Source organism: Ischnura elegans, chromosome 12 (assembly GCF_921293095.1).
Source record: "Ischnura elegans chromosome 12, ioIscEleg1.1, whole genome shotgun sequence".
Classification (NCBI taxonomy): domain Eukaryota; kingdom Metazoa; phylum Arthropoda; class Insecta; order Odonata; family Coenagrionidae; genus Ischnura; species Ischnura elegans.
Genome location: NC_060257.1, coordinates 28,911,965 through 28,939,311, shown reverse-complemented (window position 1 = coordinate 28,939,311; position 27,347 = coordinate 28,911,965). Strand labels below are relative to the sequence as shown.

At 37.1% G+C, this 27,347-nt stretch overlaps 3 protein-coding genes across 7 annotated transcripts in view; 1 reads left to right on the top strand and 2 right to left on the bottom strand.

Annotated features, from left to right (window-relative positions):
- Positions 1–4,606, bottom strand: part of LOC124169342 (HIV Tat-specific factor 1 homolog) — a 109,479-nt gene extending 104,873 nt beyond the window's left edge. The window contains exons 1-3 of the mRNA XM_046547924.1: positions 4,064–4,606; positions 3,593–3,749; positions 1,275–1,477 (exon numbers count right to left, since the gene is read on the bottom strand). Coding sequence (XP_046403880.1) covers positions 1,275–1,477; positions 3,593–3,749; positions 4,064–4,558 — 855 coding nt within the window. The 5' untranslated portion in view covers positions 4,559–4,606. The remainder of the gene's footprint in view (positions 1–1,274; positions 1,478–3,592; positions 3,750–4,063) is intronic.
- Positions 4,607–4,638: 32 nt separating this feature from the next.
- On the top strand, positions 4,639–12,400 carry LOC124169343 (ribonuclease H1-like). Of its 5 annotated transcripts, none has more exons than XM_046547927.1 (7): positions 4,639–4,657; positions 4,771–4,858; positions 4,941–5,394; positions 5,472–5,623; positions 8,002–8,093; positions 10,260–10,432; positions 12,005–12,400. In XM_046547927.1, the coding sequence occupies exons 2-7, from the start codon at positions 4,794–4,796 to the stop codon at positions 12,101–12,103; spliced, it is 1,035 nt and encodes a 344-aa protein (XP_046403883.1). In that variant the 5' UTR covers positions 4,639–4,657; positions 4,771–4,793; the 3' UTR covers positions 12,104–12,400. The 5 variants fall into 5 exon arrangements, with proteins under 5 accessions (XP_046403883.1, XP_046403884.1, XP_046403885.1 ...); XM_046547928.1 differs by having other exon boundaries at positions 4,643–4,661; XM_046547929.1 differs by having other exon boundaries at positions 4,644–4,657; positions 4,771–4,806.
- Positions 12,401–13,224: 824 nt separating this feature from the next.
- The window catches only part of LOC124169339 (cohesin subunit SA-1-like), a 58,251-nt gene continuing 44,128 nt past the window's right edge, over positions 13,225–27,347 (bottom strand). The window contains exons 12-17 of the mRNA XM_046547921.1: positions 26,619–26,771; positions 24,196–24,331; positions 19,901–20,025; positions 17,548–17,721; positions 16,238–16,437; positions 13,225–14,265 (exon numbers count right to left, since the gene is read on the bottom strand). Of these exons, the coding sequence (XP_046403877.1) occupies positions 14,076–14,265; positions 16,238–16,437; positions 17,548–17,721; positions 19,901–20,025; positions 24,196–24,331; positions 26,619–26,771 (978 nt within the window). The 3' untranslated portion in view covers positions 13,225–14,075. The remainder of the gene's footprint in view (positions 14,266–16,237; positions 16,438–17,547; positions 17,722–19,900; positions 20,026–24,195; positions 24,332–26,618; positions 26,772–27,347) is intronic.

Here is a 27,347-nt window from a genome sequence, read left to right as displayed (position 1 = left end):
TACTGCATGTTGCTTTATATGCCCAGCTAGGGAGACTAGTGATACTCAATTTTTAAATTCCCTGAATATTTCCAGATAAATTAGCAACTCCCCTGACTGATCACCAAAAGATTGTCCAGTATTGGAATAATTTCTTTCTCCATAATAGAATCCTCGTAAAACACAGAAAAGGTTAAAATTTGAAATCAATGCATTAAAGACTATGAGTACATCCTTATGAAAAAACATGATAATCCTTGATAAGTTAAACTAACTTCCAAATTACAATACTTTTCATTTTTACTTTCAATAATGTAGGAATACCGAATACTTATGATGATAAGAATTCATAAAAATAGGTAAAATTATAAATGCCATAACATTCAACCAAAGTTTAGTTATAGTTGGTGAAAAATTAACAGAATTGCGTATCAGTAGTAAAATAAGGATGATTTCCTATCCAAGTCTCAATCTCACTTTAATGAGAATTCTCTGAATTTTCCAGAATATCCAAATTCCCCATCAATTCCAGGTTTTCCCTGATGCTTGCCACCATGTCATATGCTGGAATAACTGCACACACAGGTGGATTTGGGGGGGGGGGGGGGAAGGGGGATCTCCCTAGGTGCTTCAAAAATAGACAAAATTTTTTATACTGTTATCATTACGTTCATTTTGTTTTGTGTATTACAGAGCCTCAATCATTTAATTCCATATTAAAATAAATGGAATATTTTGTCTAGAGTAATTGTTGTATCTTGTCTTTAATGTCAAGTATGAGAAGATCGTTAAGATCAGACCCTTGTAACCCTCCAATAAAAAAATCCTGGATCCACTCCTGTCTGAAAACCTTTTCAGAATAATTTTTGATCTCCCTCCCTGATGGCCATAGTGGCGGTGGGGTAAATTCCTCACCTACTTAACCAAAGGTCGCGAGTTCCAGTCTGGGTAAGTCCCGCCTGGGTAAGTTAACCTTATCCAGAGCATGGATGTTAGTGCTCATTTGATTATAATATGTTATTAACAACCCCGAATGGCCGAAGGCCGAATAGCACTGTTTTTGGTGGTGTGGAAATAAAATAAGGTAAAATAATTAAATTTCCCCAAGGCTTTAATTTTCCCCAAGTTCTCCCTATCCTCCAAGGTTGTGGAAGCGAAAAGATCAGCTTTTTTAAATTGATACCGTTCAAAATGAATGTGCAATTGGGTATTTACATAAATACATACACAATTTGGAGTAAACTTCATGGAATAAGCATAAATAAGATCCCAAGAGGATTCAAAAGTGCACTTACCTTGATGTATGTACAAAGTGCGTCGCCCTTGAATCTTCCCTCAGAGTCTGTATACAATTTCACCTTCATCCGGTTGTTATCGGGGTCCTTCATTACCAAGCCACATTTCTGCATGAATTCCACAAATTCTGTCTCAGTTAGTTCACACGGTAGATTTGAAACGTAAACCTTAGTGTTGTGCTCGTCATCAACTTCAAACCAAGCTGTAAAAACAGAAAATAATTCAGTTGATAAACTTCTCAAAATCAATCATTTTCAAATCCAAAAGTAAAAACTACTTGTACTTCTTTAGCCTTAAGGGCAGTGAAAAAGGTGCATGGCACTTTCAAAATTATTTTTTTCCTCATAATTAATAGAAAATAAAATGTATTTTTCTACAGTTGATACAAGGGAGTGCGGTAGCCCACAGGGTAAATCCCTTGGATGCCAACGATAGGGTCCTGGGTTAAAATCCCAGATGAAGCTTTCAGGAGACCCCCAACACAAATCCTCAGAGTAGGAGATGGGCCAGGGAAAGGAACAGGCCCCCCAACTCCAATTGTTTGAATGTCAAAATCCAGAGGCAAAGTCTGAAACCTCATCTCTATAGTAGTAAGAAAATACATATAGTGAAAGGTGAAAACATTTTTGGAAACACTGTGCAATGGATAATAATTCTCAACATTTCTCTTAGCTTCCATCAGATTGATGCAACTTCTTGTACTATCTCCTATGGGAAAAATGGACAGGCATTTGTGATGGGAATAATCATATGTATTCTCTATTGTAATTTGACAGGAATAATGAAACTAATCAATTTATAATAATTATATGCATCAAACAGAAAGTGTACTGTTACAGATCAAACAAAAGAAAAAGATTTCTTATTTTCATCAACAGCATTTTTAAATACATTCACTCTGTGATTCAACCTGAAGGTTGGTTTGGAAAGATGAGGTTTCAGACTTTGCCTCTGGCTTTTGACATTCAAACAATTGGAATTGGGTGGGCCTGTTCCTTTCCCTGGCCCATCTCCTACAGTCCGGCCGACGAGAGTTGTCCGATGGAAGTTCAAAACGAGGGGCGGAGAACCCTGCACCAACATGGTTTGCAGCCAATTGCTTTCCTCCAAACGCACCTCACACCCTCCCCTAGACATACAACGTTGTCACATGCATATGAAGCACCGAAATAAGCCTGAACCACCAAAAAAAGCCCTTTCTTCTAATCACCTAAACAAAAGATTCTTCCTTTGAATCCTTCACGCTCGTCGTCCCTTCTGGCTGCTTTCTTCACGGAACCCTTTTGTTTACACATGGGGTGGGCGTTTCCCTTTCTTACCTGTCAACCTTGCCCCCTACCCCTTCTAGCTGTCAATGGACAACTCTCGGCGGCCGGACTGTAGGAGATGGGCCAGGGAAAGGAACAGGCCCACCCAACTCCAATTGTTTGCCGACTCCAAAAGCCAGAGGCAAAGTCTGAAACCTCATCTTTCCAAACCAACCTTCAGGTTGAATCACAGAGTGAATGTATTAAAAAATGCTGTTGATGAAAATAAGAAATCTTTTTCTTTTGTTTGATCTGTAACAGTACACTGTCTGTTTGATGCATATAATTATTATAAATTGATTAGTTTCATTATTCCTGTCAAATTACTATTGAGAATGCATATGATTATTCCCATCACATATGCCTGTCCATTTTTCCCATAGGAGATAGTACAAGAAGTTGCATCAATCTGATGGAGGCTAAGAGAAATGTTGAGAATTATTAACCATTGCACAATGTTTCCAAAAATGTTTTCACCTCTCACTATATTTTCAAAGACATAGTTAAACTAATACTTTATTGAACAATTTTGCCTATGAATTCTGAATTAGTCTTTATTGCAGTTCAAAGTTCATAAATGCATACTTACGGACTGTTCAGGTAAATGGGGAAGTAGCTATGTAGTAGTACGTTGAGATAAAGTTAACTAGTGCTAATGTGTCCCAATTAATGAAAAATTACTCTACTTGGAAGCTCGAAGGGGATATAGCATAATCGCCAAATATTGATTCCAAAAAAGAATAATCCAAACACTCAATATTTCATTAGTAGGCGAGTCCTTGGTTATGTTTTGGGTTTTACCACAAAATATCAAGCACAAGTCCCCCCATTTAAAATCATAGGTGATGTCATCAATCATAAGCTGTCAGAAGCCACTCAAATTCAGTATTATTTCGAAGTTTTTGGACTTATGCTACATCTTTCTTTTTTCTTTCATTCGTAAAACTGATCACTAGGTCATATATTTGAGCAAGATTAATAAAAAATAATAATGGAAGTAAAAAAATTACCAGGGGGAGGAGGTGGCTCTTTTCTTTTGAGCTGACTCTGTGAATTATCACTTTCAGGAAGAGGTTTATCACTAGGCTTTTCTTCTGTTTTTGAATTATCGGTCGCTTGATTGAATCCGTAACTCATCTGATAGTGCGCAATAAAATCTTCATCAACCTGAAAATAAATGTTGGAATAATTATAAAAATATGGACTGATCATACTCGTTCATTATAAATAAAGTTTATTCATATTAAATAAAGGTTCGGATAACCCAACCAAAAGTTACATCAATGCAATCATCCTTAATAGCTGTGGGCAACATCATCTAGTGAAATAAAATATCTCGGATGACATACTGAGTAGCGGGTAGTAATAAAATAAAATAATAAGAATATCGGCAAGTTATCAATTTCTTATATGATAATACTGACAAGCCATAAAATATTTGCAAACTAGTTAAAAAATGTTTCACTCTTGATGTTACATACCTTCGGAAACCATGCCTTTTTTTCACTATCCCATTCAAAGACAGTACCATCACTAGGATCGGTGTAGTAATGCTTGTCTTCAGTGAAATTGTAAGCACCCTTTTTCAAATCTGCCACAAGGGAGGAAGTATCTTCAGTCTTGCGACTTGTCTCGTCGTCCTGTGACACTTTGACCCATTCATTCTTTGCAGAATTCCAGCTATACTTAATGCCTTCCTTTTTATCAATGTAAACGTAGGTTTCACCATCATACACATAATCTGATCCTGTATCTTCGTCAGAGAATTTGGTAGGGGCAGAAGACGAATCTTCTGGTACCGTGCCTTCGTCCGAGGTTCGCTCTTTCCATGTCTCCTTTTCAGCGCACCACTCGTACTGAAGGTGGGTATTTGGATCAGTATATATGCAAGTACTTCCCTGATAAGTATAACATGATTGATCCCCTTCGAAATTCGGTTTATTTTCTTCACTTTCATCCTTCTGTTCCTGTTCCATGTTTGTAACGAGGAACGCTGCTGATCAACTGATTAACATCAGTCAATTATTTTATTAAGCGCTTGAGAAGTTTCAATTTTTTTAAAAAGCGGTCTTCACGTATGTATGTAGAGGTTATTCATGTGTGGCACCGTTTGGCATTTCGTTATTGAATAAATGCGAGTATTAATCTCTGTGTCATAATGTGTTATATGTAAATATATATTTATCAGGCTCAAGTGTGTAAAATTATGGAATGATGTCTGGCGGCAAGTATTATGCAGTGGCTTGTGGAAGGAATCCGGGTGTTTATTTCACATGGTATTCGTGAATTAACTTCAGACGAGAAAAATATCTCCTTCTTGTTTAAATTTTTTTATCTGTGGCACACTCGCGATTGCAGGGAAGAGTGTCAGAGGGAAACCAAGGGATGGCCCAATGCAGCATACAAGAAATTTGGTGTCGAGAAACAAGCCTGGGATTTCGTGAAAGAACACTGCCCTAATATGAAGTTATCTGCTGGTTCTAGCCCAGCGAAGACTAAAGTAGTCGATGTGGAACCCAGCACCAGTGGTCCTTGTTCTAAAGTTAGTCTTTCAGAACTGGAACCGAGTGCTAGTGGTCCCAGCTTTAAAGTTGGTCTTTTAGAACGGTTGCAAAGATTAGAACACCAAATTAAGAAATCTCATGAAAATATTCTGATAGAACTCAATTCGATAAAAGAAGCATGCCTCTTGCCGCCTGCAAAATCATCTATGAAAATAGCATTTATAGATGTGAAAGATGCTCCTGCACCACCTTCGATTTCACGGACGAATCTTTCAGCTGTAGAATCTGATGCCAATCCTGCAAAGAGAGTTAGTGTATTCCATATGTTGTACTTTATTTATGAGAGTTAATTTATCAGATTAATTAAAAATTATTCTTCACCCAGGCTAGATTGGAAATCTTTGGGAATAGCCCTGACAAATTCATGGTGGATAATGATGGCTACGTACTAGTGTACACGGATGGGGCTTGCTCAAAGAATGGCCGAAGAGGATCTCAAGCTGGAATAGGCGTATGGTTTGGAGATGGACATAATTTGTGAGTTTACAGCGACTTTAACTCGGTATTATATGCTTACTCTTTAGGTGAGGTACTGTTTTTTAATTTACTTGCGGCCACTACTATATGTTGAACCATTCATTTAAATGGGAACTGTGCCTGCTATCGATGCGCGTTATATGCTTTTTATGTCTTGGACAGTGGTGTATCCAGAGAGGGGCTAACCGTCCCCCATGGGTATCCAATTTACTCGAGATTAAATGTAATTTTTTTCGGACCCCCTTTGCTGCTGGGAGGTTACCTCCCAGACCCTCCTCCTAGATAGCCCCCCTTTTCTCTTCACTGATCTGATGCTGGTCTTGGATTCATTCATTCAACCTTGTTCCTTGATTGTACCCTTAGTGTTGATCATATATGCTCTCCCTGTATTGCCTGTGAAAAGGTGTTTTTCAACTGTGCATAACTAATGGAATTAACTGGACTTCACCGTGTCTCATCAATGTATAGAATTTTATCCCTTGAGTCTGCGAGGGATGAATATTAAATAAGAAATGGTGCTGACTAAAGGTTGTTCTCACAAACTTCATGTGAATGGCTTTCTCTTTTAGAATCCACATTTTCATTTCATGTCATTAGTGTTTGAATTTTCCTGGTTCTTATGCTTTGGAAGTGTACCATTGATTCACATGAAGTTTCGAAGTTAAGGTCACTGGTTTTTTGGTTTCCCTGTATCCGTCCATAGTTGTTGGGTTCATGGTCCTTATATATAAGGACCATTGTTGGGTTATATGTTGCCATCGCTCAAGGGAATTTCATCACTTCCACGGAAACATTGATATAGTATTTTGTCAGACTTAAGTCTGAAAAAATATTACATCAGTGTTCCCGGTTCACAATTCTTCCGTGTCAGGTTAGGTGTGATTGGTGGCTTTTATGAAACATCATTTTCCTTGTGGTGTGGTGTGCTAAGATGAACGTCAAAGTTATCCTTAGCACCAAATTGAAAGCATGATTTTTATCCAAAGGGTACTATTGTTTTAAAAATAAGACACACATAATAAGACACCCACGAGTCACACCTAACTGATGGGGTTGGATTGGTGAAAACTGAGAGTTGGCACACGAAGCAACCTGCATCCTTTGCCTTCACGGCACCAAGAGTAGACAAGGATGGACACAGACACCACCAAGCCAGCGAGGCAGGAGTTAAGTGGAATTAAGATTTGCGGATGGAATGCACTGTGGAAACTCACGTCCACACACAAGTTAGGCCGTCAAAGTTTTCTTTCAGGCTCCGTGGCAAGGTTTTTCCTCATTTTAGATTTATATTTGGACTCACCGTTTGTATTTCATCAACACGCGGCCATGTAGCCGAGTAGGTCTAATGTATGCAGTGGTTGTGGTGAAGTTCTGGTGAGGTTCAAGTTCGAATTAATTTTACTCTTTTCATTTTTACATAGTGACCCCTTGGTGAATGGACACATGAGCTCCTGGTATGGTATTAGGAGGAGCTGACTGACAGCTGAGGTCAGTTGCAACATGAGTGAAGGGTATGGATGGAAGGGTGGAGAGAAACCCAGTGTAGGCATTAGCCTGGCCTTAGCGAAAGCCCCCAAGGGGACCACGGCTTTACGTACAATCCAATGGACAGAGTGTTGCACCTGAAATATCCTCCACATAACATTCAAGCACGGATTGGGCAATCTTTGAAAATACCCTGCCACTGCCAGGATTTGAACCTGAGCTCATGGGGTGGAAAGCCAACACTTTAACCACCACATCAACCTGGTCCCCTTGAATGAGCTCCTTCACCTCCAGAGGAAGAAACATTTCCATCCTCAGATCTCCCTTTACATTGAAATAGTAGAAATTCAAAGGATGATATAATATTGTAACTGAATAGGAAAATCAAAAGCAGACATTAGGTATTAGTAGTAGACCTTGTTATGATGTGGACTTCATCATTCAAAGGCTGCCTCAGTGAGAAAAAAAAACAGAAAATGTTGAATCCCGTAAGGGTTCAAGAAAAAAATTTTCCTCACAAAAAATGTGTTGAGGAAAAGTCAGTGAAAGAGAGGAGAACCCTTGGCTTTCCATAGAAGATATATGACGAAGAGATTAAGAAAAACATGCCTCCGACGAGACTCAAATGTGGGCCCACTACCTGATAGTCTGGCATTGTATTCACAAGAACACCAACTTCCGTGAAGAATCCCTTCTAGAAATACATCAGAGCTGTAATTGTTGGGATGCTTTTTTTGTTTAGAATATGGCAGGTGATCCATTGGCAGCAAGTCGATAAAGTTTATTGAATTCTGATTCCTAGTTTTCTTATACTCCCTCTGTAAATATTTACTACAGCAATCTTCAACTTGTCATCAGATGTTATGTAAAATTTTTCTGTGATTAAATTTCAGGAATATTTCAGAACCAGTAAAAGGAAGAATCACAAATAATTGTGCAGAGATAGAAGCAGCAACTGCAGCCATTGAAGCAGCACATGCTGCAGGTAAGATAATAGTATTTAAATCCATAATTTTCATAAGATTTTGTCTTTTTATGAATACATACATGGCCAATGTAAATTTCAAATTGAAAATTTTGGAAAAATTAAAAAAATTAATATTCCAGTAATGCAGTTAATAATTTACGGGGTTAACATCTTCATACCCAGCTTTGCCAGTTTTGGTATAATACTTACTCTAAAGGCCGTTTTACACAGGGCACGGAATTGCGCAGGTTAGAGCTGCATTAATTTCTAAAATGGCACGGAATTTTGCAAATGCTTGAACGAAATTAGAACAGGGGCTATTTTGCAGTCTCCCATCCATGCATGTATTCTAGCAATTCACCGCTTTACACGACGCAATTTTGATTGCACCTTCGCATGCACGTCAGATTGCGCAATTCCGTGTACCGTGTAAAACGGCCTTCATTGCATGTTGACTTCTACTGATGAAGGTCTTACTGTCCAATACATATATGTATGTATCTACGAAGATTTGTAGAAATTTCCTTCCTCATATGGAATTTTTTTCTTTTTAGTTAATACAGTAAGTCATGGTTTTGCTAGTAGTAGGACCCGCCCGCCTCTGTAACGGTGCAGGATTCCTCATCCCTTCCTTCTTCCCTTCCACTCCTTGGAGGCGTCATCAGGCTCCTATCGGGCGGTGCCTCCTTCCTTTCTCCTTCCATGTCCTTCCCCTTCCATGGTGAGGGTAACAAGCGAGAGCTTACAGACCCTGCCCCGGGAGTGTAACTCCGCGAGCCTGCCCTGAAGTCTTGTTACCACTGTCCAATGTATGTTCTCTCCATGTTCACTCTGTATCACATTCATATTACCAGATCACTCTTGTCTTCCCTATTAATGACTGATCTCTCCCAACAAAGGATCAAAACAGACTTAAAACTTATTCACAATATGTATTCTAAATTCACACATTGATTGTCCTGATTTGCTTTCATCCATTAATTTCGGAGTGCCTTGCCGACCCACTCATACACATTCCTTACTCCATACGCCTATCCCTCGTTAAGCGCTCACTCCAACACCGCCTTTGCTCCTTGCTCAATTCATTACCCGACAATATTGACCCGTTTTTTCTGCCCTTAAACTCATATATCAAACTTGCCATGTCCCATTCCTCGGCTAATAAATAAACCTCCCTCTCCACCTTCCTTTCCTCGTGCCTTCTATTTTGTTCTTTACTATCTTATGCCACTGCTCTCTGTTCAAATTTTTTATGTTAAAATTTTATGTTTGTTACTGCGTCACTTTAAATTGGCAGAAATGCTGTATGTGAGCAACTCCTTAAATAAATAAAATAAATATTAGGATATGTGCAGGCCTGCACTATTAACTTACTTAATGTGTCATGCATCGAATTCAATATTTTCAGGTGTAACATAGTGGAAGATCATTATGAGATAGTGATAACTACAACTTTAATCTACATAGTTTTTATTTGATACTTCTAACTACCCATTATGTTTTGTAAATACATTGCGTGTTTACAGCTAACTCATGTAAAAGTAAGCTGCAGTGGCGTAACAATGGGGGAGGTGAGGGGATAGATCCCCAACCACCCAAAGCCTTAGACAAATAAAAAAAATATTCAATAGTATTGTCTATTTTTGACGTATAATAACTGCATCGGTTTAAATTTAAATTTCAAGTGCCAAAATGATGTAAAATGTATTTCCAGGATTTAATTTTTCAAAAAATTTCCCGGAACACTCGTTGCCTGGCGTGGGCATGGGGTCCTCCATCCCCTCCCAAAGCATATTCCTAGTTACCACACTGGTACGCAGTTAGATGCAGTGCCGTCAATACTGGTAGCACCAAATAAAAACTTTGTGGATTAAAACATAGTTGATGTTCTCATTAACATATATCATGAATTATCTCAGTTGGTGAAACTTCCTATTTTAAGCTAAGAAAGTAAAAGTTGGCATCACAAATGGCTTCCGATCAGAGGCTGATGTGAAGCCTTTACTTAAGGATACTTGGTATTATGTGGCCAATGTTGAAAGAGATATCTCTTTGATTTGAACCAAATATATTTTTGGGTGTAATTGACAGACGGATTTCATGGGAAAGAACTGGTAATTTGAATTACACTTTTTTCTTTACACTGTTCATCTTGTGACTTATGATGACTCATTTTCTTTTTAGGTGTTAAAAAACTGAAGGTATATACCGACTCAAATTTCCTTATTTCTTGTATAACGCAATGGATTAAGAAATGGAAACGCAATGGCTGGAAAACAGGTGATGGACAGCCAGTTAAAAATAAAGAAGAGCTTCTTCTTCTTAACGAGGCAAGAAACCTATTGGATGTACAGTTTGTGAGTATAAAATTCAGTTTTTGATCGAAGAAAAGTCTTTGTTTGCTACGTATTGTAATAATCCTGCATTTTATTCTGCCAATTTTAATGCCATCGGGAAGTGGACTTTTTCTTGTGAATGATTAATTGATTTATATTAACCTTTAGCTGCTGTATTTAAATGTCCAATTGAATTGTCCCCCATTACTGCAGGATTTCATTCTGAACCTATAATATTCCCAATAGGCTTTTGAATGTTAATGGACTATCTCTTAGATGCATTAAAACAAAATCAATGGTAATCACGGGTAATTGTTAAATTTTGTGTTAATATTTAGTCAACTTATGAGTGCATAGATGTAAGGCAAGGCCTGGATAATCAAAAATCGCGGTAAACCGAGAATATATGATGTATAATGGACTAATTTTGACTTTAAAGGGTACAGAGCAGAAAATACCCTGGATAATACACTAAACGGATGATTGGGAGCCAGATAATCTAGAGTCAACATTAGTTTCGACCACCTTTGAATAATAAGTAGGGATATGTAATTAAAAATTGGCAAGGAATTTATTATGACTGGATTATTAAAATTTTAAAATTATTTCTCTAGCATTCCCATTAGTTTAGATGCATCATTGATGCTCTATTGTATCGAAGCATCAACTAATGGTATAAAATTATTACGGAGGCTTTCACGGTGATTAAATTGATAATTGTTTTCCGGGTTAATTCCGCATCAACTCATTTTTGGTGGACAACAGTTTCGGGCACTTTCCAGCTCTCGTCTTCAGGTCTAAAATAATAATAATGATAATATAATATTATAGGTTTAAAATATATAATATTAATGTATTGAAATATAAATTTAGGTAACAGCCAATATTTTAACTGCTATAGTTGTTGTGGAGACAGTCATAAGTTTATGTTTAATACTCGCTTTGCTCGCTGGGGGGGCTCTGCCCCCCCAGACCCCCCGAAAAAGGATGGTCACTGTGGGAGGTCTTACACTTTTTTTTGCCGCTTGTTACTTAAGGATCGTTTACTTTTAAGTTTGCTTGATTAGGTATAAGCAATATTTCCACTTTCACGACACGGAACACGAAGTTGACACGGAATTAACCCGGAAACCAATAATCCATCAACTATTGTTGTTGTGCTAGGTATTCTACAAACTCTTTTTTGTGGGTCTAATGTATTTACCAACATATCTACAGGACAAATAAAGCTATTGTTGTTTAGACCACTTTATGCTTTAAAAAAGAAATGAATGAATGTAAAATAAGGTTAGGTCAGAATTTTGAATCTCTTTTTGTTATCTGTTTGGGCTCTCCCCCCTCCTTCAGGACAGCTAATCAAAGCTCTTGTTATTTTCATATCTCAATTCTTAGTGTTCTAAAACCTTTGGACTAATGTGCTAACTTTCCTTTGTGTCCCTTAGTTGATATGATTTTGTAGTTGTGTGCACAGTTTCCTTTTTGTAATTTGGATCCGAATCTGTTGAAAGTTTCAAGTTTGAATACTTCTCAATGAGAAATAATCGTGTTTTTTCTGGATGAATCTCTAATAAAAATCACTTGTCACTTTTCCAGATTCATGTAAAAGGACATTCTGGGAATTATGAAAATGATCAAGCCGATGCCCTTGCTCGAGCTGGTGCATCCAGATGTCCTCCTAAGACTGAAGACTAGGCAGACTTTCTCTTTTTTAAGTGATTTTTCTTTTATAAATATTTCCGATGGCGCAACCAATTTTTCTTGAATGAAAAAAACGTATTCATTATTTTCTATTAAACTAATCTCTAGTGAGGACTCTTCATTTTGAAGTGCAGGAAGAGTTACATCCTAAGACATTGTGATTTGACAAGGGAGATAAATGATTAATGCACTTCCTTGGTTGTGCTATAAGTTTTGATTTCATCTTACCTATGTATTGCCAACTGATTAATAGAGCATCGTGTGATAAATAAATCAGTGCTAAAACTTCAACTTTGTGCATCTAAATTTGAGAACATTACTTATTTGGATTACCTTGTTGATTACACGTCACTTGCCCCTCAAAATATTTTTGATATTGCACAAGCCTTCAAATGAGTTTGTCATGTCAGTGCATGGTTAAAGCAAAGAAGAAAATAAATGCCAATATAGGTAATCTATTTTATCTTTCACAAGATAATCTTTGAATTCCATCTAATACACTGTATATATTATTTTATTTACTGCATACTCAGGCTGGGGACACATTCAGTTTTGATATTCCTTGACTTTCAATAAAAAGATGAAATTTCCTAGATTTGAATGGCTATCCCTGGCGCTGACTGAATAATTGCATTTTCTAAAACAGTGATAATGAAACAATCTCTTGGAAGGTGCATATTTCATAAACCACAGTTATATACGTACAGTATATAACTGCCAATATACAGCAGACTCTCGATTATTCGGCTGCGGTTTATCCGGGTTGCAGATTATCTGTGCACGATTTTCATTCTCGCTCAATTTTTTTCGCGATCTTCATAAAAGAAATAAAATCGGATGCAAAATCATCGGAATTACTGCATTAATGCTAGGATACACTGGGCTTTTATTTCCATTATAATCCCCTTCGTAAAACGCAAGCCATCGTGTGCTAGCTATATCACGGGAGCACCGTGTACCTGTTTTCCAAGCCTCGCAGTACACGACCGCGCTCCATGATCACGGATATACTCCCACAGCATTTGCCAACCGGGCAACTTGTGCGAGATGCAACTACGTGGAGTGGTGTCTAACAGTGTAATTTCCGATGTCAAGCAGTGGTTTTGAAGCATTCGTGCAATTTTCTGTATCTATGATCACACAGCCACCGATATGTGGTTTTTGAAACCAGGCCTTACATGAAGCATTAATAATAAGAGTACAACCATGAGTTGTTACCACTAAAAAGATCGCGAACTGGCGAAGAAAGCTCTCATTGAGTCCGGGAAGCACTCTAAAATAGCAGAATAACTGCATAAATTATAATATATAGTTTTTTTAGGTAAATTATGAACATTGCAAGAATTTCATTGAAATTTTGGGTTATCCGTGTTTTCCAATTATTTTTGCTGTCTCTCCCCATCATCAGCCCGCATAATCGGAAGTGTACTGTATATTAATGATTTCTGTAATGTCCAAATATGTAATTACATATATAAGTACCTACCTGTAAATATGGACAGTATGAGAATAATTTGGAATAAATAGTAAAATTAATATGCATTATTACTTTTTATTCCATCATATTTTATTTGCAACTGAGACCCTTACAATTGGCAGAAAATATTAAACCACCATTAACACAAAGAGAGTTTGATAACATAAAAAAACATTATTTCCTTATAAATATAATCAAAATGATAGCGATAAATATATACTGTCATCAAATGATATTAATTCAACAGTAAAAGTAAATAAAATGCCGAACATTCTTCATGGCATACAACCACTAACGTGCTTTATGAAAGTAAAAAGACTTAGCAGAAATTAAGAGCCAATTTCACTCCTAACCTGTAACTATGTCCACTCCCAAGAACTAAGCATTTCAATCCCTGAATTCGTCAGTTCAAGCATTCGTTCTATACTGGAACTGGGAAATGCATAAATTTATTCCATTAGTTTTTCAAAGCAGTAATTCTTATCAGCTTTAAATAGACATTTCTCCATTTGTTTCATCCATTGAGTTTTCCCCCCTGCTTCGAAGAGATCTGCTATTTCCCTCCTTTGACAAAGATACTCCTCTGGAGATGCATTGCATGTAGTGATTGTATATTCCCTTACTACATGCATCTGAAGTGACCTCCATCACAGTCAATCGGTGAATCAGTTGATTAGCCCTGTTGTAAGAAATTAATGAGGCAATAATAATCAAGACAAATATCATATGTGGACTTATATAAAGAAGAACAGAGACACCTAAGATTGGAGGAAAATATGAAACCATTACAAGGACAGGAAGAGTTTTGGTAATATTTTGTCAATGCCCGCGCATTGGAAAACTATGTATAAATTTTATTATCAGCCATATATGTATTTCATTTTAATGGTGAAATTTGGTGTCACTGTTGTTTTTTTATGGAAACAGTAATTATTCTTATGGCTTGGTCTCCATAGGCAATTATATTTTCAATATCCACCAGATATTTTTATAAAATGTAAACTTTACTACACTTGTGGTAGTAGTTAATATTATTTGATTTTGAGAACATTTAGGATATGAGACTCTTAATATTGGTTCAAAACTTTTAATGAATAACAACAGAAAGTAGGAGGATAAGTGTGTCTAAGTTGGTTGACTCTAAGAGAATGTATGGTGGGCAGTCGATATAAGGTAAAAATTTGAGGGGGGTTAAAACTCTCAAAGACCCCTTGCTACTCGTCTGCTACATTCATTCAGTGATTCTTTATAACTATCATTATCCTGGGAAATTCATATTGATATCCTTTGTGCCAAAGTGGCATCTGGATGTTATCTCCTTTGAAGGATCAAAGCTCTCACTGACACCAACACGGCCCTTTCTGCCTACCATGCTTATATTCATAGTAGGCTGAAGTATGGCATTAGGGTTTGGGGCCACTCTCAACACAGTATTAGGCTTTTTAGACTCCAGAAATGGCCATTAGGAATATTCAAGGTATTTCCGGCAGAAGTAGCTGCCTGGAGCATTTTAAATCTCTGGGTATTCTTACATTACCTTGTCTATGTATGTATATTTTCATCTATTTTTTTGTCCTTCAATACAGAAGCATGTTTGATATCGGAGTTAATGGTGATGTACATGATTAAAATACTAGAGCTTCTAAAGACTTCAGGGTTGTCTCCCAAAATCTTACCATACATAGTAAAAACCCTGTTTAAGCTGGTATGAGATTCTTCAATGCATTACCTAAAGAATTAAGGAAAATATGTTCTATATGTAACTTTAAGAATCAACTCTACCAGCATCTGGTGAGCAGTCCTTGCTATTCTATTGACGAATTTATGTCATTACATCTGAATATCTAATTTTACTTTTATTGTCTATGTTTGTTTTGTGTACCTACTTGACCTGTTGTATACATGTTGACCACATGCCCTGGAATAGGGTGGTTTCCTATTATTTTTTTATTGCCTAAATCGAAAGATTATTACTCCTGGAGTACGTATTTCACGCTTTTAGATTTTTAAATGACAATATCTATTTTTCGCTATTAAATGAAAAGTGAAAATTTTCAAGCACGCGAAAACGCGACAGGTAAGTAGGAATGCCGGGAAAACTCCCGTGTGACGTCGTTCCGGCTCCCGCTGCCGCAAGTGAGGTGACCTTGGGGCGAGGCTCTGAGTGCTGATATGACGCAGGATGCTAGCAGGTAGCAGAGTACCATGCTAGCTGGTAGCGCTTGGCTTAAATAAGGATTATTAATACCTTATCAAACGAGGGAAACTTTCCAACCTTAGCCAGTTTTAATAGGTGATTATTAAGACATGTTTCCCTGATCTCTGTACCTCATGCATGCATTGGTAACCATAGAGGATGTAAAACTCCTATCTACTCATATAGAAACTAGGTCCCTGTGACGTCACGTGGAGTGGCATCGCATGGGCGCCATTCTGGCCTTTTTCAAATGAGGATAAAATTGACCCTTGCCATTCGTCTAAACCGGTATTTCAAAAACCAAATAATTTGTATATTAAGAATACACTAATGGTTGCTAACGAATCGCAATCAATGCCTTTCGTTTTCTTTGATGAAGGAAACTACCCTATTAATAAAGAATTATAATTATTACTAGAAAATATTCTACGGAGGCTTCATACTCAATACTTACACATCTATTTTATCTGTAGGATGGAGGAGATCTTGAAATTCCTTTAGGATCATTAGAAAAGGAGCAGCGTATAAAGGATCATCGAATTTAAAATTTGAAGTCGTTGCCAAGTAAAGGCCCAATTTGTGAAGCTTTAACGTAGCCATTCTGTTTTCAGAGAGTGAAGGTCCAAATTCCTTCTTCAAAAGCTTAGCCAATTCCTGTAATGAAATTGAGTAGAAGAGTTTTAGTTGCAGTGAAACAAATAAATTATCACAATTTTATTTGCCTAAGAATCTCGTGACAATAGAACGAATAAGGACTACATAATACACCTTGAGAAGTAAGTCTTTTCAGTTTCACTTTAAACAAATTAATGTCATTTACAGTTTTGATACCTGCAGGCAATACATTGAATAACTTGATGCCTATTTCTCTAGGGCCCATTATGGTTACTTAAGTTTGCAGACATCTTTAATGGATATCACTCTTTGTATTGAAAATTTTCAGGCTATTTTTCACATAAATAACAAGTAGCAAGTAGGTGCAATAATAATAATAGTTTTATTGGACATTAAACAAATTTGAATTTGCAATAGTCTTCGTCATATGCATAGGGATGCAAGATTGAGCGAGTCTTAATTTTTTTTACACATTGTTGAAATAATGCCAGTAAATGAACAAATACACAAAATACATATGGCAAATCAATAGGATTATTAATCTACAAAGGACAACTCAATTTCACAGTCAAAAAACTCATTTATGGAGTAAAAGGTTTTTTTTTTATTAGCCAGTTATGTATCACTTTTTTAAACTGGCACGCTCACATCTTTAGACTCTGGAGGCAATCTGTTAAAAAGATGAATTTTTAATATATTTAATGAATTACTATATTTGCTTTATCTGCAATAAGGAACGTCTAGGGTATCACTGTTCCTTGTTTAATGACTATGAAAGTTTGACCTTTTTTCCAAGGAGCACAGACTTTCTTTGACATTGCAAAGGCATTTATATATGAACAGGCTGTAGAGAGTCATAATACCAAGCTTGCAGAATACAGGTTAGCAGTTATCCCTTAGGTGAGAAAATGAGATTATCTTTACTGCCTTTTTTTGCAATCTAAATTAACTAATAGTGGATGGTGAGTGGCCCCAAAGTTCAATGGATTGGAAGAATATTCATTTCTGTAAAAATAAGTTTGCCATAACACCATTACCTTAATGACCAATAATTTTCAGGATCCATTTATTTTAGATGAAATATTTTTGTTGATTGTAAACAAGCCTCCAAAATAAGTAATTAATGCTAAAAAAACTTGAAATATTCACCTGAATCTCCTTGAACATTTTTCCTTTCATTTCATCATCAGCAGCATCACAATCCAAGAGTAAGTGGAAGCAGTAGGAGAGGGCATCGTGCAAGCATTGCACAAAATCTTCCATACCCCATGATTGAGCAACCGACATGGTATCCTTCAACGCATGTGAATATTTTTTCATGGGCTAGAAATAAAATGCAATGCCTCAAGTTTCAAACAGAAATTCATGAGACGAATAGAATTCTTCAATTATACTTATGCAGGGTTCCCACCGTAACTAAATTATAAAATTCACGTTTTTTTCCAGATTTTCACGGTCTGAATATCATCAAATTCACGGTCTGTTGACAAGCCATTTTAGGCAGAAATATTGACGACGTAACAATCACCGCCCGCACGTTAACTAAAAATTTATCAACCGCGACAGGCGCCGTGAATTCAAACGTAGCAATGAAAGTGCTACTTTTCAATACGTCACCTATCGATATCAAAATTTAGGTGAATCTTAAGGTTGTGTGTGGCAAAATGGAGGGAGCAGTGAGGTAGGGAAGTAAAGATGTGTCTGATTTTTCGCCAGGGTTAATGAACACTTTGTTTGCTGGTCTTCCAATCACAGGCTCAAGATCAATGTGTCGTCATGGCACAAGGCACCAATAATTGCACTTCGAATATACTTGTGGAGATAAATGTGTCTCTATGTGACTCGGCCTTGAAACATGATTTAAATATCTTTTTTTCTTTTGATTTGTCCATTGAAGTTCTTTTTCTATAAGTTTGAGAGATAATTAAGGTTTTATGATGAAATTCCCAGTGAGAAATGGGTGGTGGAGTCCACGTGGAACCCACGTGGAATCCACGTTGAGTGGTGGATATTTGGTGGTGGTGGATATTGAGTGGTTGGACCCACGTGGAATCCACGTTGATTTCAAGTGGATTTGTGGTGATTAGCATAAAATGGTGAACAGAATTTCTAATTGTGGACCTTAACTCTCTGGTGTGACATTGCGTCATTTATCATCCTGAAACCACGCTAGTTATGTGAAAATGTATCGCACATTCTGTTTTTATATAATTCTTGGAAAGGCAGCCATGAGAGCACATGAAAAATCGTAGACACATATATAGAAGGCTTAGCTATAGAGTGGTTGAGGTTTTAATGGTTTTAGGACAGCACCTACTGCTGTTTTAATTTTTCCACCAAATTTCCACGTGGGTTCCACGTGGATTCCACCACCCATTTCTCACTGGGTTCACTGCTATTTCCAGGTTTTTTCACGGTAGACGAAATTCACGGCTTATTCACGGCTCTAAGGTTTTCACGGTTGAGTGGGAACCCTGTTATGAATGGATCAGTTTGGTTATTTGGTTCTCATTAAGACCATTATTGTAGTTTAGAACAGGAATTTGAGCTGATACAAAAAAAAGTGCAGAAATAATTTGATGAAAACCCAGTTTTGAAAACTTTTCTCAAGCATAATATAACTTAACTTTTACAAAATATAACTTTAAAAAGATGTTTTGGAACTGGATATAGGGGCAGACAATAAAAATTTGATGTCTGGGTTCATTTTGCAGCCTGCAGTGCACTCCAGCATCTGCACCAATGGTCTCTAAATCAAGAATTAGCCATTAATGATAAAAAATTGAGTCACAAGGATTAAGAAGTGTATAATGTTATGGAACAATTATATATAATGTTATCCAACTATTTTTTTTCAATAAATACTCCACATTTAATCGTAGTAGTAAGATTAAATATTGAGTATTTATTCTGTTACTGACTTTATATTCAGAATAATAAACTCATACTTAATTCATACTTAAACCTGTTAACTTCTGTCATGCTACTTTTAATTGACTTGATTTGTGTATGTACACAAACCAATGGGGCAAATAAACATTATTATAATTATATTCTGGGAGATACACATCGTATTTTCAGTAGAGTCAGTGGAGGCACCACAACAAAGGGTATTTTTCTATAGAGTGGTGGCACCCACCTCAACATGTAACCAATCACTTTTAAAATGTATTGATGAATTATTTTACGAAGTTTTCATTATGCCATAACAATTATCATCAATATTTTCTTAAATGAAGCGAATAAAATGAAACACTCTATTAAAAACTGGAACCGATGCCAGAAGCGACACATAAGTAAGCTCAAAAAGTGTAACTAACCCATCTTTACTTCATTATATTCTGCACAAAATTAATTTCTAAAGACAAACATGAGTAATAGGAGGTTGCATGAGAGGTAAGGAGTAGAAATGAGGAAAGGAAGTTAAAATGTAAATCATGACATAATGACATATTCTATTTTACCTCATTTATACACATCATAAAGTATCACTCCATCTCACCTTCGCATTGTAATAAGCTAGAGGATAAGCAACAGCTTCCAGGGGTAAAACTCTTTTCTTGATCAGCATCAAGAATGTTAAAATGGTATCTTCTTCCTCCTTCTTGCTCAAATGTTCAAATTCACCTATTTAATCCAAAGAAAATTATGATTCGGCCATCAAATTTACTCTCATTAACTAAGTAAACCTAATTTGGATTTATATATAAACATGTAACAATTTATTTCCATACAGTACCGTATTTCTCCTAATATAGTCCCCCCCCCCCAATTTTGAGGCTTCAGTTTCGGGAAAAGTTAAAAAAATGTTTATGAATATTGTCCCCCCCCTTTGATTTTACCTTGGGCATTTTTGGTAAAAAAGGGGGGACTATATTCAGGCATATATGGTATACGGTGGGATTGGCCAGTCAACACAGATAGTCAAAAATTCCAGAATATTGATACAAAGATAAACACCCAAAATATGGTGTCACCGTCCCAGAAGGAAGGATCCAGTGAAAATTCCACAAGAGTAAACCAAGGATAACAGCAAGATGAATGCCTGGTTAATCAAGGATCGTGAAAGATGTATGAGCGAATGCTGGTCCACTATGAGACATAATAGCGTTTATACCAACATTTCAATGTCCCTAAATTTTCCTTGATTTACACTATAAATTTTTTAAATTTCCCTGAATTAAGATTAATGGCAAATTCATATCACACGTAAGGATTCAAGGCAAAATATATCATATCTCTAATGGCCACAGGTACCCCCAAAATGAGATAAGTGTCATAGTAATTAGACTTCTGAGTACCAACAAGCATTAACAAAGAGTATCAACATTCATTTCAATTCTTGAGAAAAAAAACTGTTAGCATGGTACAGTGGAACCTCGTTAAAGTGAGTACGGGCTATAGCGAGACCCCCGCTATTACGAGAGATAGCCAATGCACCGTCAATTGACCCAATAATAAGCGTGTAAAAAAATTCGTTTTTACGAGGCCCTTTTGGTGTTGGCTCTCGCCTTAGCGAGGGTTTCACCGCCGGAAAAACTTATATCAAGACTCCTTAATCTCTGTAATTGCTAGCAATCTGTTAGAAATGAAGTTAATGGAGTGCTCAGCCTCAAATTTATGTGGTAAACTGTCGTTTGATAAATAAGTAGTTAATTTTGGTGAAAATATTGTGGCATTAGCATTGGCGAATGCTTGATCTTCTTTTGTTCCTCGGGCGGCAGAAAGCAGTCGTCAGCATACCCGCACGTCCATGAGTTGCATGAATAGAAAGCATTTGATGGCAGGCACCATGACCAAGAAAACACGAAACAATTAGTCGTTGTTTGAGTAAGGAAATTTAGTGATGCAAATAAACATCACCTTTCGTCTGGATTTATGCTTACGTTTATCAGATAGAAATTTATCTGTCACCGCACCACTCTGTTCCTGTATAACTGTTCGCAACAGGTATACATATTGGCTATTATTTGCTCCACCTCCGGTAGAGCGACAATTCGCTATAACGAGTGTTTATTGGTGCACCGTGGGGTGTCGTTTTATCGAGGTTGCACTGTAGTAGGCTAACACAGAGCCTGTCTGATCTTTTGGCACTCCATAGGAAAACATAATTTGTATGCTTGAGCTGCTGGACTGGATTATAAGAAAGCTTTACATTTATTCTTGCATTGACTATTATCCAATTTCATCAACCATTCTTTTCATTCATGATCCATTTCATCTTTTATTTATCTACAGCAGACTCCCGATTATCTGGCTGTGGTTTATCCGGGTTGTGGATCATCCATGCATGAGTTCACATTCCTTCGAAGTTTACTGCGATCTTTATAAAAAAATAAAATCGGATGCAAAAGCACCAAGATATGTATTTGCATCAGAGCCGGCCTTAGGGCGGGGCGACTGCCCCGGGCACCGCGCTTTGGGGGGCCCCGCGTTCGTGAAAAAAAATTAAAATATACGATAGTTTGAAAACGCAATTTCAACTATTACTGTATTGTTAAGTCCGTGCTAGACAAAAAATAATATTATGAAAAAGGAATAATAATGCAGTAATTTAAAGTAAAAAGCGCGCTTTTTATGTTTATTTAACGTTATAATTTTATGAATAAATATAATTATAAATTTAATTTGTAATATACTATTTTGAACTCAAAGGCGTGATGGTATCATAACGGCGTAATTACGAAGTCTGAATTTGGGAGGGGAACACATACTTAGCCAGAGAGTGGTGGGGATTCAAAATGCTCGAGTTTGTAGATGGGGTATAGAGTTTAATATTTTAAGTGAAGGGCCCCGCACTGAAGGTTCGCCCCCAGCCCCGCACCTGCTAGCGCCGTCACTGATTTGCATTTTCTAAAAACAATGCTACACCGTGATAATTATTTCCATTAGAATCCCCTTTTTAAAGGAGAATTATTTTATCTACTTGCTAATACAGAATGTTACAAGTTTACTTGGACGTCTGCTCTAGCATTGTAGACAACAATACGTAGAGGGAAAAACCTCTAGATTAATTTTGGAAGATTTTTCAATGGTTAATTCATATGTAAATTCAGAGAAATGTTGCCTACGATCTTTAATTGTATATTTTATATCGCAAATATACAATTATTGCCGTGACTTCACATGCGGTTGAATACGGCCCAAGGGAACCGGAGATTTCGTCACACTCGGGCATTTTTACACCATTACCAGTCGAGGCCAAACTGGAGACAGGAAATAGTGAAGTGAAAGCAGTGGGGGAAGTGGAAGTAGAGATAGCATGAGTCATAGCGAGGCACTCGCCTGTGTAGACAATTTGCATTAAGTCCTGGTTACCTATAACAGCTACTGCGCGATGGCATAATTGCACGCCCGTTGCCTTTATGGGAGTTCCATCCCTTAGCGGAAAAACTCTTGAAATTTCAACAGTAAATTGGGACCATTGTTGAATCCAACAGTAACTGTTAAAACTAAAAGTAACTATTAAAACTAACAGTAACTATTAAAACTAACCATAACTGTAAACTCTGACAGTAACTGATAAATACAAAATTTATTGATGAATTCAGAAGTTACTGTTGGATTCAGCATTTACTGTTGGATTCAACAGTGGTCCCAATTAACTGTTGAAATTTCAACAGTTTTTTCGCTAAGAGATACTCCTCTTTTCGAAACATGGCGGTGCGGGATCGGGCTCAATGGTTACAAATCCACGTCCCGCAGCAGTTGCATCCTGGAAAACTAGCGTGAGATGCGACCACTTGGTATGGTGCCTAGCAGTGTAGTTTCTGACGTCGCGCAATGGTTTCGAAGAATTGGTGCAAACCACTTTTCTGAATCCGTGACCACGCAGCCACGGGTACATGGTTTTCAGAAACCAGGTATTACATATAACAGTAGAAATACGAGTAGAATCATGGTATCACTGCAAACAAGATCGTGGTCGGGAAGAGGAAACTCTTGACGATTCCGGAAAGCAATCTAAAATAATAGACAATGTGCGTAAGTAATAAAAGATTGTTTGATTTACGTAAATCATGAAAATTACAAGAAATTAAAGTTTGGATTATCCATGTTTTCCGATTATTCAAGCCGCCTTTCCCAATCATCAACCCAGATAATCGGGAGTGTACTGTATTACATTTCTGACTTAAGGCCTGTTTACATGGTACATTAACACGTACGGGATAATGTCTAAATGTATGAACGTGAGAATGAACGCCAAAATGCACCATGTAACCACCCAACTTGTGCGAATGCATGAACGGAAAATAGAACCTGTTCTAATTTGGTTCATGCATTCGTACATGTTCCGTTCCGGTCCACAAAAATCATTCACGCAAACGTACATTAACTCGTACGTGTTAATGTATCGTGTAAACAGGCCTTTACACACCAGGAATATTTTATTAGAGTCTTTTCACCATCACCACCCTGATCCTCATACAATCCCTACTTTAGCTTATGAAAATGTCAGGATTTTGAAAAACAGGCATCATGAGCTTTATAATCTGGTTTTTTGAGAGAAGGTTCATTTTAAACAAGGAAGTTAACTTTGTGGCTTTACGACATATCATACATTGAATGAATTTGAACCAATGACAGCGCTTAATTATTATTAAAATTAATTATTATTAAAATGCCATGTAGTAATTTTCAACTATCACAAAAAATTGACTCATCATGATAGAGAATGACAGTAGCACATTCAAATAAGAAAGCTATAATACCGACAAAAGGGAAGTTACAATAAGTGGCCTATAATAGGTAGTAAAAAGGTTATTCAATGAATACATGATATGGCACAAATTTTACCTTCTCTTGTCATTGTACTGATGAAAAACTTCACAAGTGACATGGTGGTATCTCTCCAGCAATTGGTCATCCAAGATGAATGGTCATTCATCAAGCTCCGTAACATGCATATATGCTCTGCAAGGCACATATAGGTCTGAAAAATGATGAGTTGACACATTATTTAACATATGGATGTAGCAACAATACTGATTTTTTGCAGCAGAAATAAAAATTTGCCTTCAAGAGCAATCACACAGAAAAATTACACCAGCACAAATAAGCTATAGATACCAATAACAATGAAGTAAAATGCAGTCGCATAAAATCACTTCTAATTAATACGGCCTTAACCATCTCCCCAGACCCTCCCAACCATATGCATGTAGACTCAGAGAAATCTCCCACAGGCATTCAAACCAAGAGAACCTACTCCAGCCAGCCATCCAATTAGGGTGCATAACATAGGGTGCTGCACACATCTGCTTCGGGGGAACTTGCGTGGTATGCTCGTTGCCTACACCAATATTTTATTATCAATTGGCAAGGCATTTCTACCTTATATCTCCTCCATCTCTGGAGAATTGGGAATAATACTTGCAAGACACAATATGCACACCATCCACATGCCACCAAAGAAACTCCATTGGAGCCTAGGTCACGCGGAAGATCCCTTCGGACTAAGACCCTAGGAGTTGATCAGATACCGTACGAATGTGGAAAGGTGTGCATTTGAGAAACAAGATGGACAGCGGAAATGAGAGAATGAGAGTTAAAGAACATCGATGCCACTTCTGGCTGGGACAACTAAGTTGGCAGTCACTGAACATTCCATTGACCTTGTTCATGCCATAAGATGGGACGAGACAATCCTCTCTCTACTCTCCCACTCCAAAGCATTCTTGGATAGGAGGCGATACAAATAAGTACGATTAGCCAGTAACAACTTCAATAGAGACAAAGGGCTAAACATTAGCAACACCTGGAATCCAATCATAAAAATTGAGGAAAAAAACAATTCTGGCTCCTCCAATCGGAACAGGGCTAAACTGACCCAGACTGCATAATAGCCCGCCGCCTGAGCACCGTGCATCAACCAACCCTGAGAATGATGAAAAAGCACATATTTCGTTGAAACCTTGCAGATTTGGAGTGCATCATAACCCCTTGGAAAGCCCGAGAAACATTCATTGCCACCTTTTGCCAGGAAAGAATCAACACTAACATGTCCGCTATCTAAAAAATAATCTTAACTCTTGCTGAAACATCCCTTACTTTTTTGAAGTGATTTTCTGTTGAGTTCTTAGATTATCTCACAAAAATATTTTCCTGGGTAAGCTCTTAGTAAGTCACTTCAAGACTACAATGACAAATTTGTCATTACCCAGATAGCACAAAGTAAGTGAGTTAACCGTTTCTTATGGTTTTCTTACGGAAAAAATTGATAAGCAGCTTATCGTAAGCTAAGGGACTTATATAAGGCAAGGGTAAGACGTTAGGGGCGTTTAGGTAAGGAATGCCGTCAAATATCCTCAGGCAATGTAAGTCACTTCTGTTGGAGCGCCAAAGGCGGCTGAACAGCGTACTACACATGCTACGCGGCTCATCTTGACATGAATTTAAAGGCTATTGGGGAAATTTAGCGAGTTTTTAGAAGGGCTGAACAACTGATAACAGATTTTCCCGTAAATAGAAAAAAATTAATAACTGCAAGCAACCGGCTAGTGAAGATATAAAGCATAGTACAAGTACTCTATCCATGCGGCGGAAAGAAAAAAAATAACGTCAGCATGGATCCGAACGTGCGACCCTCGGAACCAAAGCACTACTCGCTGACCACTGCACCACGGCAGTTGTTGAGAACAGGAGGCGTAGTTACTAATTAAATATCCAATTATGTAAAAAAAAACTTGTTTGGCATATGCATGAAAAACTGAATTTATTCAAGGTCCATACATTTTAACATTTATGAATTTTAAATTATGGTTTGATAACCCGACGACTGCAATACGTATATTAGATGTTCCTTCCGGCATTTTTATATTATTCTACGTTGGTATTCTTGTGAAATTGTGTTTTTCTTACGACCTTCGTTAAGCTATCAGTTCATAAATGTGAATGATTTTCAAATTATGGCGGTATGATGTTATTTCTCCTCATAATATAGAAGCGCCAATAATAAAAACATTGTTTTAATGCATAAAGGCCCTAATTAACACTCTGTAACGATGGGATAATAACAGCATCTACGGAAGTGCTGAAAGTTTGGCATCCATTTTGCCATTACTCTGGATGTTTGTCGCCCTGGCCGTAAGAAACCCATAACAAGCTTACTTGAGAAGCGACTTCCTTATTTCTTCCTTTCACCTTATCTCAATGACTTATAATGTGCTAGCTGGGTAGTTTAATAAGGGCCACAACTTTCTAAGGTTTATCATACTCACCGAAAATTTTGTAGAGATTTTGAATTTTTCGAGAATTTTTTTACCAACATTACAGAATTGCTCCACCAAGGATTTGAAAAATTCCTCATTTTCCACTTCCTTCGCTTCTCTCAAAATGATGGCATGCAGAATTTTATAGCAGTATTCCATCACCTAGTAAAAATAATAAAGCAATCATAATTTGAACTTAATCATGTATAAATTTAAAAAATGTAACAAAAACATAAAATGTGTCATAAAAATTCAAAGAACTATGACGTAATTGAATTGGTTGGTCGATGGCTGGATTATTAGCTTCCTATGTAAAATGTTCTCTTTCTGGATCCAGTTAACATTGAAGGTTTTCTCAGAATGAACAATAATAAGAATCATACCATTACAGGATTCATACCAATTTTCCATTTTTAATTGCCCTGACTTCCAGGCTTAATGTCGAAAATTTGTCCAGACTTTATATTATTGCAAAGAAGAGGTATTTATGGATTTTATGAAACAATGTAGAAAGGTGGATTCTGAGATAAAGCCAAGCGATAGTAGTGGTAGCAGAAATGAAGTGAGTAGCGCCAACTTAGCTATTTCTAAAAACACGATGAAAATCTCACTTTTTCTCATCACCATTCAATAAGTACAATGAAAATAGAGCGTAAATGGGAATTTTCATAAAAATGACTTTTTTATTCCCCACTAAAATATCCATAGTTCAAAGGGTCATTTTTCTACATGGTATAG